The sequence below is a fragment of the Filicampus tigris genome, chromosome 1 (assembly GCF_054856515.1).
Source record: "Filicampus tigris isolate MCC_2025a chromosome 1, RoL_Ftig_1.0, whole genome shotgun sequence".
NCBI lineage: Eukaryota > Metazoa > Chordata > Actinopteri > Syngnathiformes > Syngnathidae > Filicampus > Filicampus tigris.
In genome coordinates, this window is record NC_141217.1 from 624582 (window position 1) to 638542 (window position 13961).

General features: G+C 42.2%; 1 protein-coding gene and 1 pseudogene across 10 annotated transcripts in view; one reads left to right on the forward strand and one right to left on the reverse strand.

The window, feature by feature from the left end:
• itpr3 (inositol 1,4,5-trisphosphate receptor, type 3) overlaps positions 1-13475 on the forward strand; it is a 373289-nt gene extending 359814 nt beyond the window's left edge. For all 10 annotated transcript variants that reach the window (XM_086045958.1, XM_086045973.1, XM_086045979.1 and 7 more), the window contains one exon: positions 12752-13475. In XM_086045958.1, coding sequence (XP_085902084.1) covers positions 12752-12871 — 120 coding nt within the window. In that variant the 3' untranslated portion in view covers positions 12872-13475. The remainder of the gene's footprint in view (positions 1-12751) is intronic.
• On the reverse strand, positions 346-3042 carry LOC147152424 (uncharacterized; annotated as a pseudogene).
• Positions 13476-13961: the final 486 nt, after the last annotated feature.

Below are 13961 nucleotides of genomic sequence, written 5' to 3' on the forward strand. Positions count from 1 at the left end.
CGGCGTGCTCTTATGCGGTTGTCATTCCGAATCACTATGGCAATAAACTGCTTGAGGGACTCATCCAGTGTGGGCAGCTCCTCGTAATGTCTGCAAAACAAAAGCTGTCTTTTATCTGACCTCATTCCATCCACTCTCAGAGATCAAAATCCTGACTTCGATGTCATTGTCAGTCCCTTCAGGATTCCATTGGAATTTCTTTGTGATTGTTGCAGCCTAGGGCACAGTAGTCGACTGGTTAGCACGTCCGCCTCACAGTTCAGAGGTCGTGGGTTCGATCCCGGCTCCGGCCTCCCTGTGTGGAGTTTGCATGTTCTCCCCGTGCCTGCGTGGGTTTTTCTCCGGGTACTCCTGCTCTCACTGCAGATCACAATGTCATCTGCAAACACCATAGTCCATGGAGATTCCTGTCTGACCTCGTTTGTCAGCCTGTCCATCACCATAGCAAACAAGAAGGGGCTCAGAGCTGATCCCTGATGCAGTCCCACCTCCACCTTGAACTCCTCTGTCACACCTACAGCACACCTCATCACTGTCTTATAGTCCTCATACATGTCCTGCACTGCTCTCATATACTTTTCTGTCACTCCAGACTTCTTCATACAATACCACAGTTCCTCTCTGGGCACCCTGTCATAAGCTTTCTCCAGATCTACAAAAACCCAATGCAGCTCAGTTTGGCCTTCTCTGTACTTCTCTATCAACATCCTCAAAACAAATACTGCATCCGTAGTACTCTTTTTTGGCATGAAACCATACTGCTGCTCACAAATGCTCACTTCTGCCCTTAGTCTAGCTTCCACTACTCTTTCCCATAACTTCATTGTATGGCTCATCAGCTTTATTCCTCTATAGTTGCCACAACTCTGTACGTCTCCCTTGTTTTTAAAAATGGGAACCAGCACACTTCTCCTCCATTCCTCAGGCATCTTCTCACTATCTAAGATCCTGTTGAACAATCCAGTCAGAAACTCTACTGCCACCTCTCCTAGACACTTCCAAGTCGGTCCTGATAATATACCCGTAGAGGTGATATACTTAATATAACTGTAGAGGTATATCATCAGGACCGACTGCCTTTCCACTCTTTATTCTCTTCAGTGCCCTCCTCACTTCATCCTGACTAATCTTTGCTAATTCCTGGTCCACAGCAGTCACCTCTTCAAGTCTTTGTTCTCTCTCATTTTCCACGTTCATCAGCTCTTCAAAGTACTCTTTCCATCTTCGCATCACACTACTGGCACCTGTCAATAGTCTTCCGTCCCTATCCTTAATCACACTAACCTGCTGCACATCCTTCCCATCTCTGTCTCTCTGTCTTGGCAACCGGTATAGATCAGTCTCCCCCTCCTTACTATCCAACCTTGCATACAAGTCATCATAAGCTCCTTGTTTGGCCTTTGCTACCTCTACCTTCACTTTACGCTGCATCTCCCTGTACTCCTGTCTACTCTCCTCAGTCCTCTCAGCGTCCCACTTCTTCTTATCTAACTTCTTTCTCTGTATACACTCCTGTACCTCCTCATTCCACCAACTAGTCTCCATATCTACTTTCCTTCCAGATGACACACCAAGTACTCTCCTACCTGTCTCCCTGATCACATTAGCTGTAGTTTTCCAGTCATCTGGAAGCATCTCCTGACCACCCAGAGCCTGTTTTAACTCCTTCCTAAAAGTCATACAACACTTCCTTTTTCAGCTTCCACCATTTCGTCTTCTCCTCTGCCTTTGCCCTCTGCATCTTCCTCACCACCAGAGTCATCCTACATACCACCATCCTATGCTGTTTGACTACACTCTCGCCTACCACTACTTTGCAGTCACTGATCTCCTTCAGGTTGCACAAGATGTAGTCTACCTGTGTGCTCCTACCACCACTCTTATAGGTCACCCTATGTTCCTGCCTCTTCTGGTAGAAAGTATTCACTATAGCCATTTCCATCCTCTTTGCAAAGTCAACGACCATCTTTCCTTCTGCGTTCCTCTCCTGGATACCAAACCTGCCCATCACCTCGTCATCACCTCTGTTTCCTGCACCAACATGTCCATTGAAGTCTGCACCAATGACAACTCTCTCACTTCTAGGTATGCTCTGCATCACTTCATCAAAGTCCAGCCAGAATTTCTCCTTCTCCTCCAGCTCACATCCTACCTGTGGAGCATATCCACTAACAACATTGAACATCACACCTTCGATTTCTAGCTTCAGACTCATCACATCTGACACTCTTTTTACCTCCAGGACATCCCTAACAAACTCCTCCTTCAAGATAACTCCTACTTATTTCTCTTGACATCTACACCATGACAGAACAATTTGAACCCTGCTCCTAAACTTCTAGCCTTGCTACCTTTCCAGCTGGTCTCCTGGACACACATTATGTCTACCTTTCTCCTCTGCATCACGTCCACCAATTCTCTACCTTTTCCTGTCATATTTCCAACATTCAATGTCCCTACTCTCAGTCGTATACTCTTAGCACTCCTCTTCTCTCTCTTCCTACGAACACACTTTCCTCCTCTCCTTCTTCGACCATCAGTGGTCCAATTTCCACCGGCTCCCTGTATGTCAACAGCGCCGATGGCAGTCGTTATTAACGCGGGCCTCGACCGATCCGGTATGGAAGTCATAGGTTTGCTTCGCATCTTTGATTTGGCAAAGGTTTTACGCCGGATGCCCTTCCTGACGCAACCCTTTGTATTTATCCAGGCTTGGGAGCGGCACAATAAAGCACGGGCTTGTGTCCTCTTGTGGCTACATTCGTGGGCAATTTTCCTAAAAGTTGCAAAAAAAGTTTAGATAAAGGTTTCCTCAAAATCTCATTTGTTTACAATCAAGCAAACTTTTTCTACAAATTTTAAGTGGATTTTTACAAAGATGTTTAAAAAACATCCATCCATCCATCCATCCATCCATCCATTATCTATACCGCTTATCCTCACAAGGGTCGCGGGGCGTGCTGGAGCCTATCCCAGCTGTCTTTGGGCAGTAGGCGGGGGACACCCTGAACTGGTTGCCAGCCAATCGCAGGGCACACAGAGACAAACATCCGCACTCACAATCACACCTAGGGGCAATTTAGACAGTCCAATCAACTTACCATGCATGTTTTTGGAATGTGGGAGGAAACCGGAGTACCCGCAGAAAACCCACGCAGGCACGGGGAGAACATGCAAACTCCACACAGGGAGGCCGGAGCCGGGATCAAACCCACGACCTCTGAACTGTGAGGCGGACGTGCTAACCAGTCGACCACCGTGCCGCCGTTTAAAAAACAGATATTTGCAAATGTGTATACTGTATTCTTTATTGAAAAAAAAAAAAGATATTTGGCACACATCTCTCAGCATCTGGAGTTGAATCAAATGTGACGGCAACAGTCTTTTTTCTCAATGTGGCTCCTCAGTGCTTCTTTTTTCTGGTAGACTGCAGCAAAAACATTGTTTTTAAGATGATGATAAGCCAGAATGACTCCTGCATTGATGGCTTTCTCTCTCAGGGACATAAACAGACATTGGGATGTTGATTGCTTCACAGATCAGAAGTGAAAACTTTTAGCACTCTGAAGACTTTTTTTCCCCACATCATCAGCTTCAACTGTGAAATAACTACAGGTGGGCAATATTTCCAATTTCTAAACAAAATGTTGTTAGGAGCATGTGAAAACATGTAATAGTACATTTACAATCATTTTTGTGGGATTATACTGAAGTAAAATTTTGTACACAAGGGATTTATTAATACAGTGATCCCTCATTTATTGCGGTTAATGCGGACCAGAACCCGGCGCGATAGGTCAAACACCGCAAAGTAGAGTTGGACTTGTTATTATACAGTGGTACCTCTACTTACGAAATTAATTGCTTCTGGAAGAAATTTGTTAAGTAGAAAATTTTGTAAGTAGAGACGCGTTTTCCATGTAAATGTCCTAATGTGTTCCAAGCCCCCAAATATTCAGACATAAATGTTTTATAAAGCATAAAAATGCATCAAAACATGGAACAAATACATGTTACCATTAGATTATTGCACAATAAATGAGAGTTGTGCATAATGTAAAAAAATAAGAATAAAGAATAAAAATGATGGTCGTTTACCTTTTAATTGCTAAACCTCAAGTCCAGGCCAGATTGACACCCCATTCCCCGTGTGCAGGATATCCTGAACAGCTTGTGTGGAAGTGCGTGGTTCTCTGTTTTAGACCAGGGGAGGGCCTACCACCAAGGGTTCCTGGAGGATGAGAGCAGACCACTCACCGCCTTCATAACACCGTGGGGCCTCTATGAGTGGGTGTTTATGGACCAGTTTATGCTCACATGCGACAAAGAGGTAGAGCCAGAGGTTATAGCCACAATAACCCAAGCTGTGCATACCAAATCCCAGAAACATGAACCCTGAATGTGCCCAGTGACGATCTCCACAATCTCGGAGCCACAATCTCGGAGAGAGAGTTGCGAAAAGCTCAAGAGCAAGACCCTGTCCTTAGAAAAGTCAGAAACTACATTGTAACAAAACAATGGCCTCAAAGTAAGATTTGAGGGCCACAGGATGAGTTAACTGTGCTGAAAAAGGAAAAGAAAGAAACTGTACATTGACGGACTCATATACAGAAAAACTGCTGCCAGCTCTCAGCTGGTTCTACCCAAAGTATTCCACCCACTGGTCTACAAAGAGCTACATGAAGAAATGGGTCATCTTGGGGCAGAGTGGACACTGACCCTTATCCGTGAAAGGTTTTTCTGGCCACATATGCAGTGGGCCGTGGACCACTATGTGACTAAGGTATGCAGCCGTCTCAAAAGTCAGCACCCTAACAAACCAACTAGAGCACCTTTAACTAACATTGTAACCACCTACCCGTTCGAGCTGGTTTCCATAGACTTTCTACACTTAGACTTAAACAGACTGGTTGGGGATTATGTGCTCCGGTTCGGGTTCCATACTAAGCTGCACCACGATCAGGGCAGAGAATTTGATTGCGGCATTCCCATACGACTCCATACCACCCTGCCGGGAACGGCCAAGTCGAAAGGTTAAATCACACATTACTCTCCATGCTAAGAAAACTGCCTGAGAAAGCCAAAGCTGACTGGAAAAGTTCACTTGACAAAGTGGTGCATGCGTATAACTGTACGCAAAATGAAGAAAATTGATTTTCTCCCCATTATCTAATCTTTGGTCGGAGCCCCAGGCTGCCCATTGACATTATGTTTGGCCTGACACCTGGTGGCGACGAGGAAGAAAGCACATCCCACAGTGAATATGCTGACAAGTGGCGCAAACGCATGTTGGAAGCATACAAGATCGCCTCAAAAAGTGACAGTAAAGGGCAGGCCAGATCAAAAACATATTATGACAGAAAAGCATATGGTGCAGAGGTTTAACCAGGGAGCAGGGTGCTTGTGCGCAACTTCTTAGAGCGTGGTGGCCCAGGTAAACTCAAGTCATACTGGGAGGAGAGCGTTCATGCTGTTGTTGAAAAGTAACCTGACACTCCTGTCTATGTGATCAAGCCTGAGAGAGGTCCAGGAAAGACCCGTGTCATTCATCGCAACTTGTTGCTGGCTTGCGACTACCTGCCCATTTCTGAAGATGTTCTGCCAACACGTATAAAATCTGCAAAGACTAAAGAGAAAAATGCAAGACACAATGAGAATAATAACTCTGACACGGAAGATTCTGATGGAGCAGAGTGTCACGCGATCATCTCAAAGGAGTCAATTGAGAGCAAGCGCAGAAGAGTTCCACCCACAACCAACCCCAAGACAGCACGACACAAGCATGAATGAGGGTCTTCAAAGAGACGACTCCGAGGATGCTCCAAATGGTCTGCTGGGTACTAATGACAGTGCGAGGCCCGAGTTGGAGGATCCAGCGCAGTACGAGGTTCTAGCCAGTCCTGCTACACACCAGAGCCCTACAGCATCTTCTGATGAAGCAGACGAGGATGCTGGGCGCCAGCCAGCCACCTTCCGACAGTATCCCCTTCCGACAGTATCCTTTCAGACACAGAATGCCACCTAAAACACTTTCTTACGACATTTTAGGTCAGCCTTCTTTTACACACAGAAACCTGTAGTGTGATGCTGTTCTTAATTAATTAGTTCACTATTTCTATCTTGAGTTCAGTAATGTTTAACCCTATGGACTTACTCATAGATGACACATTGACCATTTTGATGACTTAAGACACACCACAGCCTGAACATAGATTGCGAGCATGTGACAGTATTAAGGTAACAGCCTTAGGAGCTTGTACACAGAGTCATGGCCTAGAGTATAAGAATCTTCCCTCAGTGGAGGTACTTTACCTGTGAAACTCTCTATAACATTTAACATTAACAAGGTCCTTTGGATAAAATGCAACACGGGATTGTAGCAAGCTGTTTTAAGACAAACTTAAGACAAAACTAACAAACACTTTCACACTTTATTTGCCGATGTCTCATCGTCTTTGCCACAACTTGTACACTATCCTGTGTGTTGTGCTCAGCGCCCTTCCCCCACGACTCATGAACACAGCTGTTTCCTATCCTCGTATCCGGCTTGACTCGACTAAATGATCGTCACATTTGAATAACGTTAGGAGTTTACGAACATAACGTTTTTTTCGTCATCATCGTCACGCTGAGCACATTTGTGCGTAGGGTGGCTCTGGATCTGGCTCTGCTCACTACATGTAAACATAGCTGCTGAACGGCACATGTGAATAACGTTATTAGTTTGCGAACAGAACATTGTTCAAAAGTGCTGTTAGTTTGGTAGCGGGGACAAGACTAGCGAGAGGCTGTAATGATGCGCAGCCATCAGCTCACGGGATAAATCCACTTGTGCTCTTGTTTGTCATCTCGCGCTGGGAACCAGTCACGCACCTTTTATGAGTGCCTGCGGGTGTGTACAAAGCCTCAGAGTCAACTCATATATTTGAAACAATGCGTCTTTCTGCAATATAGCTGCCGATATGGCTGTGTTGTTTCATTTCTAATTTGTTATGAATGCTTCTGAAAAATCTGCAATGCACTCAGGGTGCAAAAGTTGAAGCGTAAAATTGCAATAAACAATAAAATTGTAAGGATTGAACATGGCGAAAATTAATGAATAGTAAATGGTTAAATGCGATTAAATACTAACTCTAATTTATGTGAACTTCAAGGGTGATCAATCCTGAGGATACACAAAGTCTAATTATTGACAAGATAATTTTGGGAAAGCAAAGAATTAAAAACGCTCGGCTTGCTTAACCTATCTGTGCAGTAGTGTGTCTCTTCTTTAAGGTACCTTATCGTCACTAGAATTTAGATGTGTCCAAAGAATGAAGAAGAAATCCTTTTCAGCTGAGCAAAAATACAAAGCAGAAAAAGGCAAAAATTCTTCTTCTATCCGAACGAATGCACACTATTGGCCTCACGCAAAAAGCTATGTTGCCTCGAGACGCTGGCTTTTATAACCTTCGTCTCTTAGCAATGATTTCATGAAAAAGTCCCTTTCAAAAAGGGGAAGTTCTGTGTGGAAAGTCCGTACAAACCCAGCCAGTTGTTTACTTCAAGTTCCGCGAAATGATTGCAACATTGTGCTTTTACTGCCAGTAAAAGGCATTACATCATTGCAGAGAAAAGGCATTATTCCCCTTGAGTTGCTGGCCATCTGTTTCCTGTTAAGGCCTTGCAACAGAGAACATTTTGTTCTGGTTCAACAGTTCACCAAGTTAGACTTACAGTATGTGAAATATTCATTTTTAAAATGTAGTTGTTGCGGGAAAGTTGTGGTGTTGTTGGAAAATTTCAGCAGATCACTCACTTGGGATGTAAGCTCAATTATTAGTTCACAAACGACACCAATTTCCAATGCGTGTTCGTTTAAGATGCAACCCTCACATATATCGTGTTTGTCTGTCAGATAAGTCTAATCAAAAACATTGGTTCTGATCTTATGCATCTATGGTTAATCACTTCAAGGACCAGGTCGTCCGGCCCGGCGACATCCTTGGTAACAAGGACTTCTAGCTCTGTCAGATATCCCTAAGAAAAGCCACATTCCATTCCATACAAAGCTGCATGCGTGTAGTTATGTGAGGGCCTGTTGTGTGTGTGTTACACAAGACACAAGTAGTTTTCTTTCTTCCCTTTCTAGTGATTGTTATATGACTGCTTAAGTGTAAGGACATTTAGCGGTTTGTGTGTTATGACCAAAACTGTGTAATGCAATTACCGTCTGATCAACATATGGCTAATATATTGGCTAATATTCAGCCATCCATCTAGAGTCAGTAATTACCAACCTGACAAATCCTTCAGCGTTTAAACAAAGTTGCGGGGGATTGCGCTTTCGCAGGATTTACTTGATTTTGCGTTAATAGTTGCGAGAGCAACTTCACAAATTCTTGGAGGGACTGCGTTGTCTGCAACTGACAGAGTGCTGGCATATCTGAATAAAGAGGCAAATTAATCTAATGTATCTGACTTTGATTCCTACAAGGAATAAGTTCACCTACCTGCTCTTCCTCGAAGCAAGTTAATGACAAAAGCCAATTTCGCACATTCGTCTGAATATGCACTAGTTTGCTGCTTGAAAACCAAGGCACAGTTCAGTATGAATCTGCCACAAGCTTCTACATCCCCATAATAATGTTGGAGGGATGGTATGTTGGGTTCCTGGTGACAAGGCGAAGCAGTGAGACGCTAATTCCCTGATCAATCAATCAATCAATCAATCAATCAATCACATTTATTTATATAGCACTTCTCATACATAAAAATGCAACTCAAAGTGCTGTGCAATAAAAATGTCCAAAACACAACATAAAAGGAAGACCCGCAACAACAAACCCAAAGACATATGTCCGCCAGTACATCAGCACTCACACATACACGCACACACTAAGCACACAACCTGATAAACTGTGTTAAAAAAGACATGACAGGGCACAGAGAAACCATATGAGGAAAGGGTACCCTAGGGGGGGCTCATTCACGCTGAGGGGAATGACAGCCCATGGCCACAGGGAGTTGCACCATGACAGAGACCCCCGGCCCAGATCAGCCGGGGAGACCCCACACGTAGTGTAGAGACCCCGGTCACCTGGACCTAAGGAGCCCCTGCAGTGATGCCCTCTTATTCTTAAGGTGATAAAAACCTATCTTAGTTACATTTTTAATATGAGGAATAAAACTGAGCTCAGAGTCAAATATGACGGCTAGGTTCTTCACACATTCTGAGGGTTTAATATCTTGTAGTTTTGGTAAAAGTTTATCTCTCTGACCTTCAGGGCCGATATCTAAAGCCTCAGTTTTGTCCTGATTGAGTTGTGGGAAATACTCTGCCATCCATGACTTAATATCAAAAATGCAATTTAAAAGGGTATCAATGGGTCCTGTGTCATCAGGAGACACGGACATAGGAGGTTGGTGGATGGGTTGGAGCAGGTGGTGAAGTCTGGGGGAAAGGCTAGGCGTCAACTGGGCGACCATTGAGTTAACGGTGGTGGAATGGTTCTGAATGGAGTCCATAACCTTCCTGAGGAAGTGCTCGTGTCAGCTGAGCAGTGTTCCATGAGTGCGCAGGGCTTGGGTGATTGTGTCTAAGTCTGCTGGGTCCATGACTAGTCAGAACGTACTGTGACATAAGGAGCACAATTTGGACACAGTAGCAGACATGAGACGGAAATGGCAAAGTAAAAAGTCTTATATACAAAAATACAAAGTAACTACAAAGAGCAGGGCTCGGCGCAGCAGAGCATGAAAAAAAAACTTCTGACAATGTGTCACTTTGCAACTCAGCTTAAATACTGAAATACAACAGGCTACGCCCAACCCTGTGTGACAAAATAAAAGACCATAACAACTGACTACATCAGGGACCCAAACACAGTCACAACAAACATAGACACTGTAGTGATGGGATGATTATGCCTCAAAGAGTTTATTGACACATTTTACAAACTGTGTTGACACTGTGTTGGTCATGCAATAGTGTTCTCTGCTGTTGATCTAAAATCATTGCAGATAAATAAACTGAAGATAAGATGGAAAAACTTGCATGCTGACCCAACATTAGCCTGGGAAAGAATATTCAATTTTTATTCAATTTCTAATTTTTTACTTAAAATATGACCTTTGTATAATTAATAATTGTATAATGTATTTGCTCCATTTGTTTGCTGAGTGAATTTGTTGATGAGAAGAGTACACAATCTACTTGTTTGTGTAAATGCTCGAATGAGTTGGCATATAATACATAGCAAATGTGTCTAATAGAATTCAGAGATAGCATGTGTAACTTATGCATGGGATTTTATTAACAAAGTGTTCAATCACATGAAATAACACATCATCCATTTTTATCATCATCATGAGGAACAAACGTCTTTGAAATGTCTTTGCTCCAAGATAATATCTCCTCTTGGACACGAGTTCCCTGACTTAGAAAACACTCTTTCACAGGGAACCGATGAACGTGATGTGCATAAATATTTTAAGTGCCAGTTGAGAAAGGTGTCGATAGGTTTTGTGGTTATTTTTCCAATATTGTCCTCAGCTTTGATGAAGTGCTCTTACTGATGTAAGACAACTCGGAGCAGAGCCTGCACTTCACCTACAATAAAATAAAAAAGTTAATTTATCTGACAAAAAAAAAGTCAAACGTCTTACTAGAAAAAAAGAGAAACATTTGATTAAAAACTAATAGTAAACATTGCCAAATGGAGGAAACCTTATATGGCATCAGAAGATCAAAGTATTTCCAGACTTGATTTTCTGGAACGATCCATGTAGCAGCAAAGCAACATTCCAACAAACCCACAACATGTTGATACAGTTTGTTTCCTTATAAACATATTGTGGCGTGGCACATCCAAACGACACACTTCCTGTACTGATCATATGATTTTTTGGGTTAAAGCGATACATGGACCAATACAAGGTTTCACACTTGCGCACTCAGCACAGTGCTGCCGCACCGGTGTTGTTCATCCCATCACTCGGAGACAGTAGAGTTGCTGCTCACACCTGAAATTCCTGTTTCCTAATTGTGTTGACGGCAGTGAAAAAGTTCATTTATTCAAGTTTATTCAAAACTAACACTTCTAACTACAGGAAAGTTTTTTTTTTGTTGTTGTTTAAAATAGGTTACCTTAGAGTGGAAGTAAACCCAAGAATGTTCTTTACAATAATATGTTGTTTTGCCACTTGCTGTCGACTGAAAATGATATCACAGTTGTTCAGAGCTCAGGTAACTACTAAACATGGCTCTTCTTCAGAAAACAGGTGAGCCATGATTGGTCATTACCTGAGCCCTGAGCAACTATAATGTCATTTTCAGTCGACAGAAAATGGCCGCACCCAGAGATGGCTAAAAACAGGTGGATTTTGCTGCTTAACTCATATTACACAAATGCAATACTAATCAGAATGCCATGTTTTGACTAGTAGAGGCTCATAGAATATATTCTTGTCAAGAAAAAATTGGGGTTGACTTCCTTTAACTGGAACTGTTGCATTGTGGCCAAAGCCTTTTGGTGTGAATAGTAAATCCTTGTTGTTGCGGATGCTGCATGCATAAGAAGGTGGTGGTAATGCAGCACAAGTTTTTGTCAACTGGCAGAATAAATTAAAAAAAAATAACGAGGAAAAAAGCAATCGTGGCACTAATGTGTGACATAGTTTCAATGGCACAAAAATGCGCAATAACCAACCAGCATTCTACCTATGGCCACAATGTGACGCAGGATTCTAATTAACTATGGTAAGCCCTTTGAAACTTATTAGAAAAACATTTCCGTAGTTAGAAGTGGAAGTTTCTAATCCAACTGGAACTTGTTCTCTGCCGTCAACACGATTAGAGAAAGGGGGTTCTGGGTGAGAGTCTGCGCTCTAATTTTAACGTGACGTGGCCACATAAGTATAAAAGTCATCTTTCAATGTTTTTGGAAACAAGAAAAAAAAAAAGTTTTTTTTTTTTTTAGAAAACACATTGGTATATTTTTGCGATATTGTAACAAAACTCAACCAGATGTGTAAACAAGTAAGGAAAAAGAAAAAGGCCCTTCATCAATTGCTTATCAAATAAAAGGGACTTCTGTAGAATGTGCAATGACATAAGGCTGTATCTCACTGAGCGGCAAAGGCTTTCAAGTGTGTGCGCAAACGGTCGTTGACGTTCACCAACAACCTCTATGGTCACAAACAGTTTATCTTGTCAGCAAGAAATTTTTAAATTTTTAAATTTTAAATGTTTAAAATTTGATGGCGATGACTTTCCATTTTGTTTGTGGCATCAAAACTGCACAAGTCTTAAGAGGACTTAGGCAGATAGTGTTTTGATTCTAATAGGTGTTGTGATTGGCCAATGACATAGGAAGAAAGGCAGGATGATGCGGCAGTGGAAGGATTGTGAAGTTATGCAGATATCACAATTTGGCCCCAAAAAATACTATGGCAGTTTTGCTGTGGATGACCATTTAAAATAACACAGACTATTAAGAAAATACGCTTTTGAAACTTGCAAATTTCATAAAATATAGGCTATTTAAAAAACAAAAAAAGCAGACAACAAACAACACTAGACTACAAACTAGAAAACTAAACAAACATACTATATAAAAACTACAAAAGAGAAGCACACACTGTATAAACAAACATATGAAGTGAGGGAGCAGCAGCCATCTTTGTTTGTGGAAGTAGTAGTAGACATTAAGCATAGGTGCCCTTCATCATATTTCTGACTGTATGCGTTTATGTGCATATGTGTGTGTAGATGACTGAGCAGAGGAAGAGGAGGCAGAGGATGGGATTTGTGGATGTCCAACAAGGCAGTGCTTCGCTTCCTCCCAGCGCTGCTGGAGGGAACCACCAGCAGATTTCAAATCATATATAAATGAAACAAATAATAATCAACTATCGAAAGGAAAACTGAATAAAATCAAATGAGTCAAGGTATACACATGGACAAAGAAAGCACAGCAGAAGAAAAGACAACTAAAACTACTGAATACTGAATCATTTCACTGAGGTTTTTGCTGTCACTTTTAAAGTATGTTCTTTCATATTCTTAATATTTGTGCTTTTAACACTCATTAACCACATTGAGATGTTTTTTATCCTCATTCATGATGTTGTTTGGTCAGTCATTTAAAATAAATATTGGAAATCAATGATTTTAAAGCTAAAAATGGATGACTTAACAGTTTGGCTCAACATTAAATGGAGTACTACCTATTATCACTATGCTGTGCTCTCATACTGTACAATATACTGTTAGAAACAACCTCACCCGTCGCCACACACACACGCACGCACACCCCCCCCCCCCCCCACACACACACACACACACACACACATACACTTGAGGCACGAATCCCTAAAAATATACATTTTTAAACATTTCACATTTCATTAGATTAGAACATTGTGGTAGCTATTTTGTGTTAAGAAATGTTGTGTTCTTTATCAGTAAGACATTAAAAATATAAAGAAACAAAGGTGGGATTTCCTTTGATTTATGACCAATCTCATATGCAAAAGCCTATCATGGCCTTACTGAGCATAATGTTAGGTGCGTAGGCCTATCTAACAAATATGCGCAAGAACCCTGCATATTTTTTCAAAATGAAAACTGAGTTTTTTGTGTGGCAGGCCCACCTTTAACTGGGATTACCTGGAGCCCAGTGCCCTACGGTACTCAAGGGCCTATCAACATTTAAAAAATAATAATTACAAAAAGGCGACTTTTTGACTGGTTAGCACGTCCGCCTCACGGTTCAGAGGTCGTGGGTTCGATCCCCGCTTGGCCTACCTGTGTGGAGTTTGCATGTTCTCCCCGTGCCTGCGTGGGTTTTGTCCGGATACTCCGGTTTCCTCCCACATTCCTAAAACATGCATGGTATGTTGATTGGACACTCTAAATTTCCCCTAGGTGTGATTGTGAGTGCGGATGTTTGTTTGTCTCTGTGTGCCCTGCGATTGGC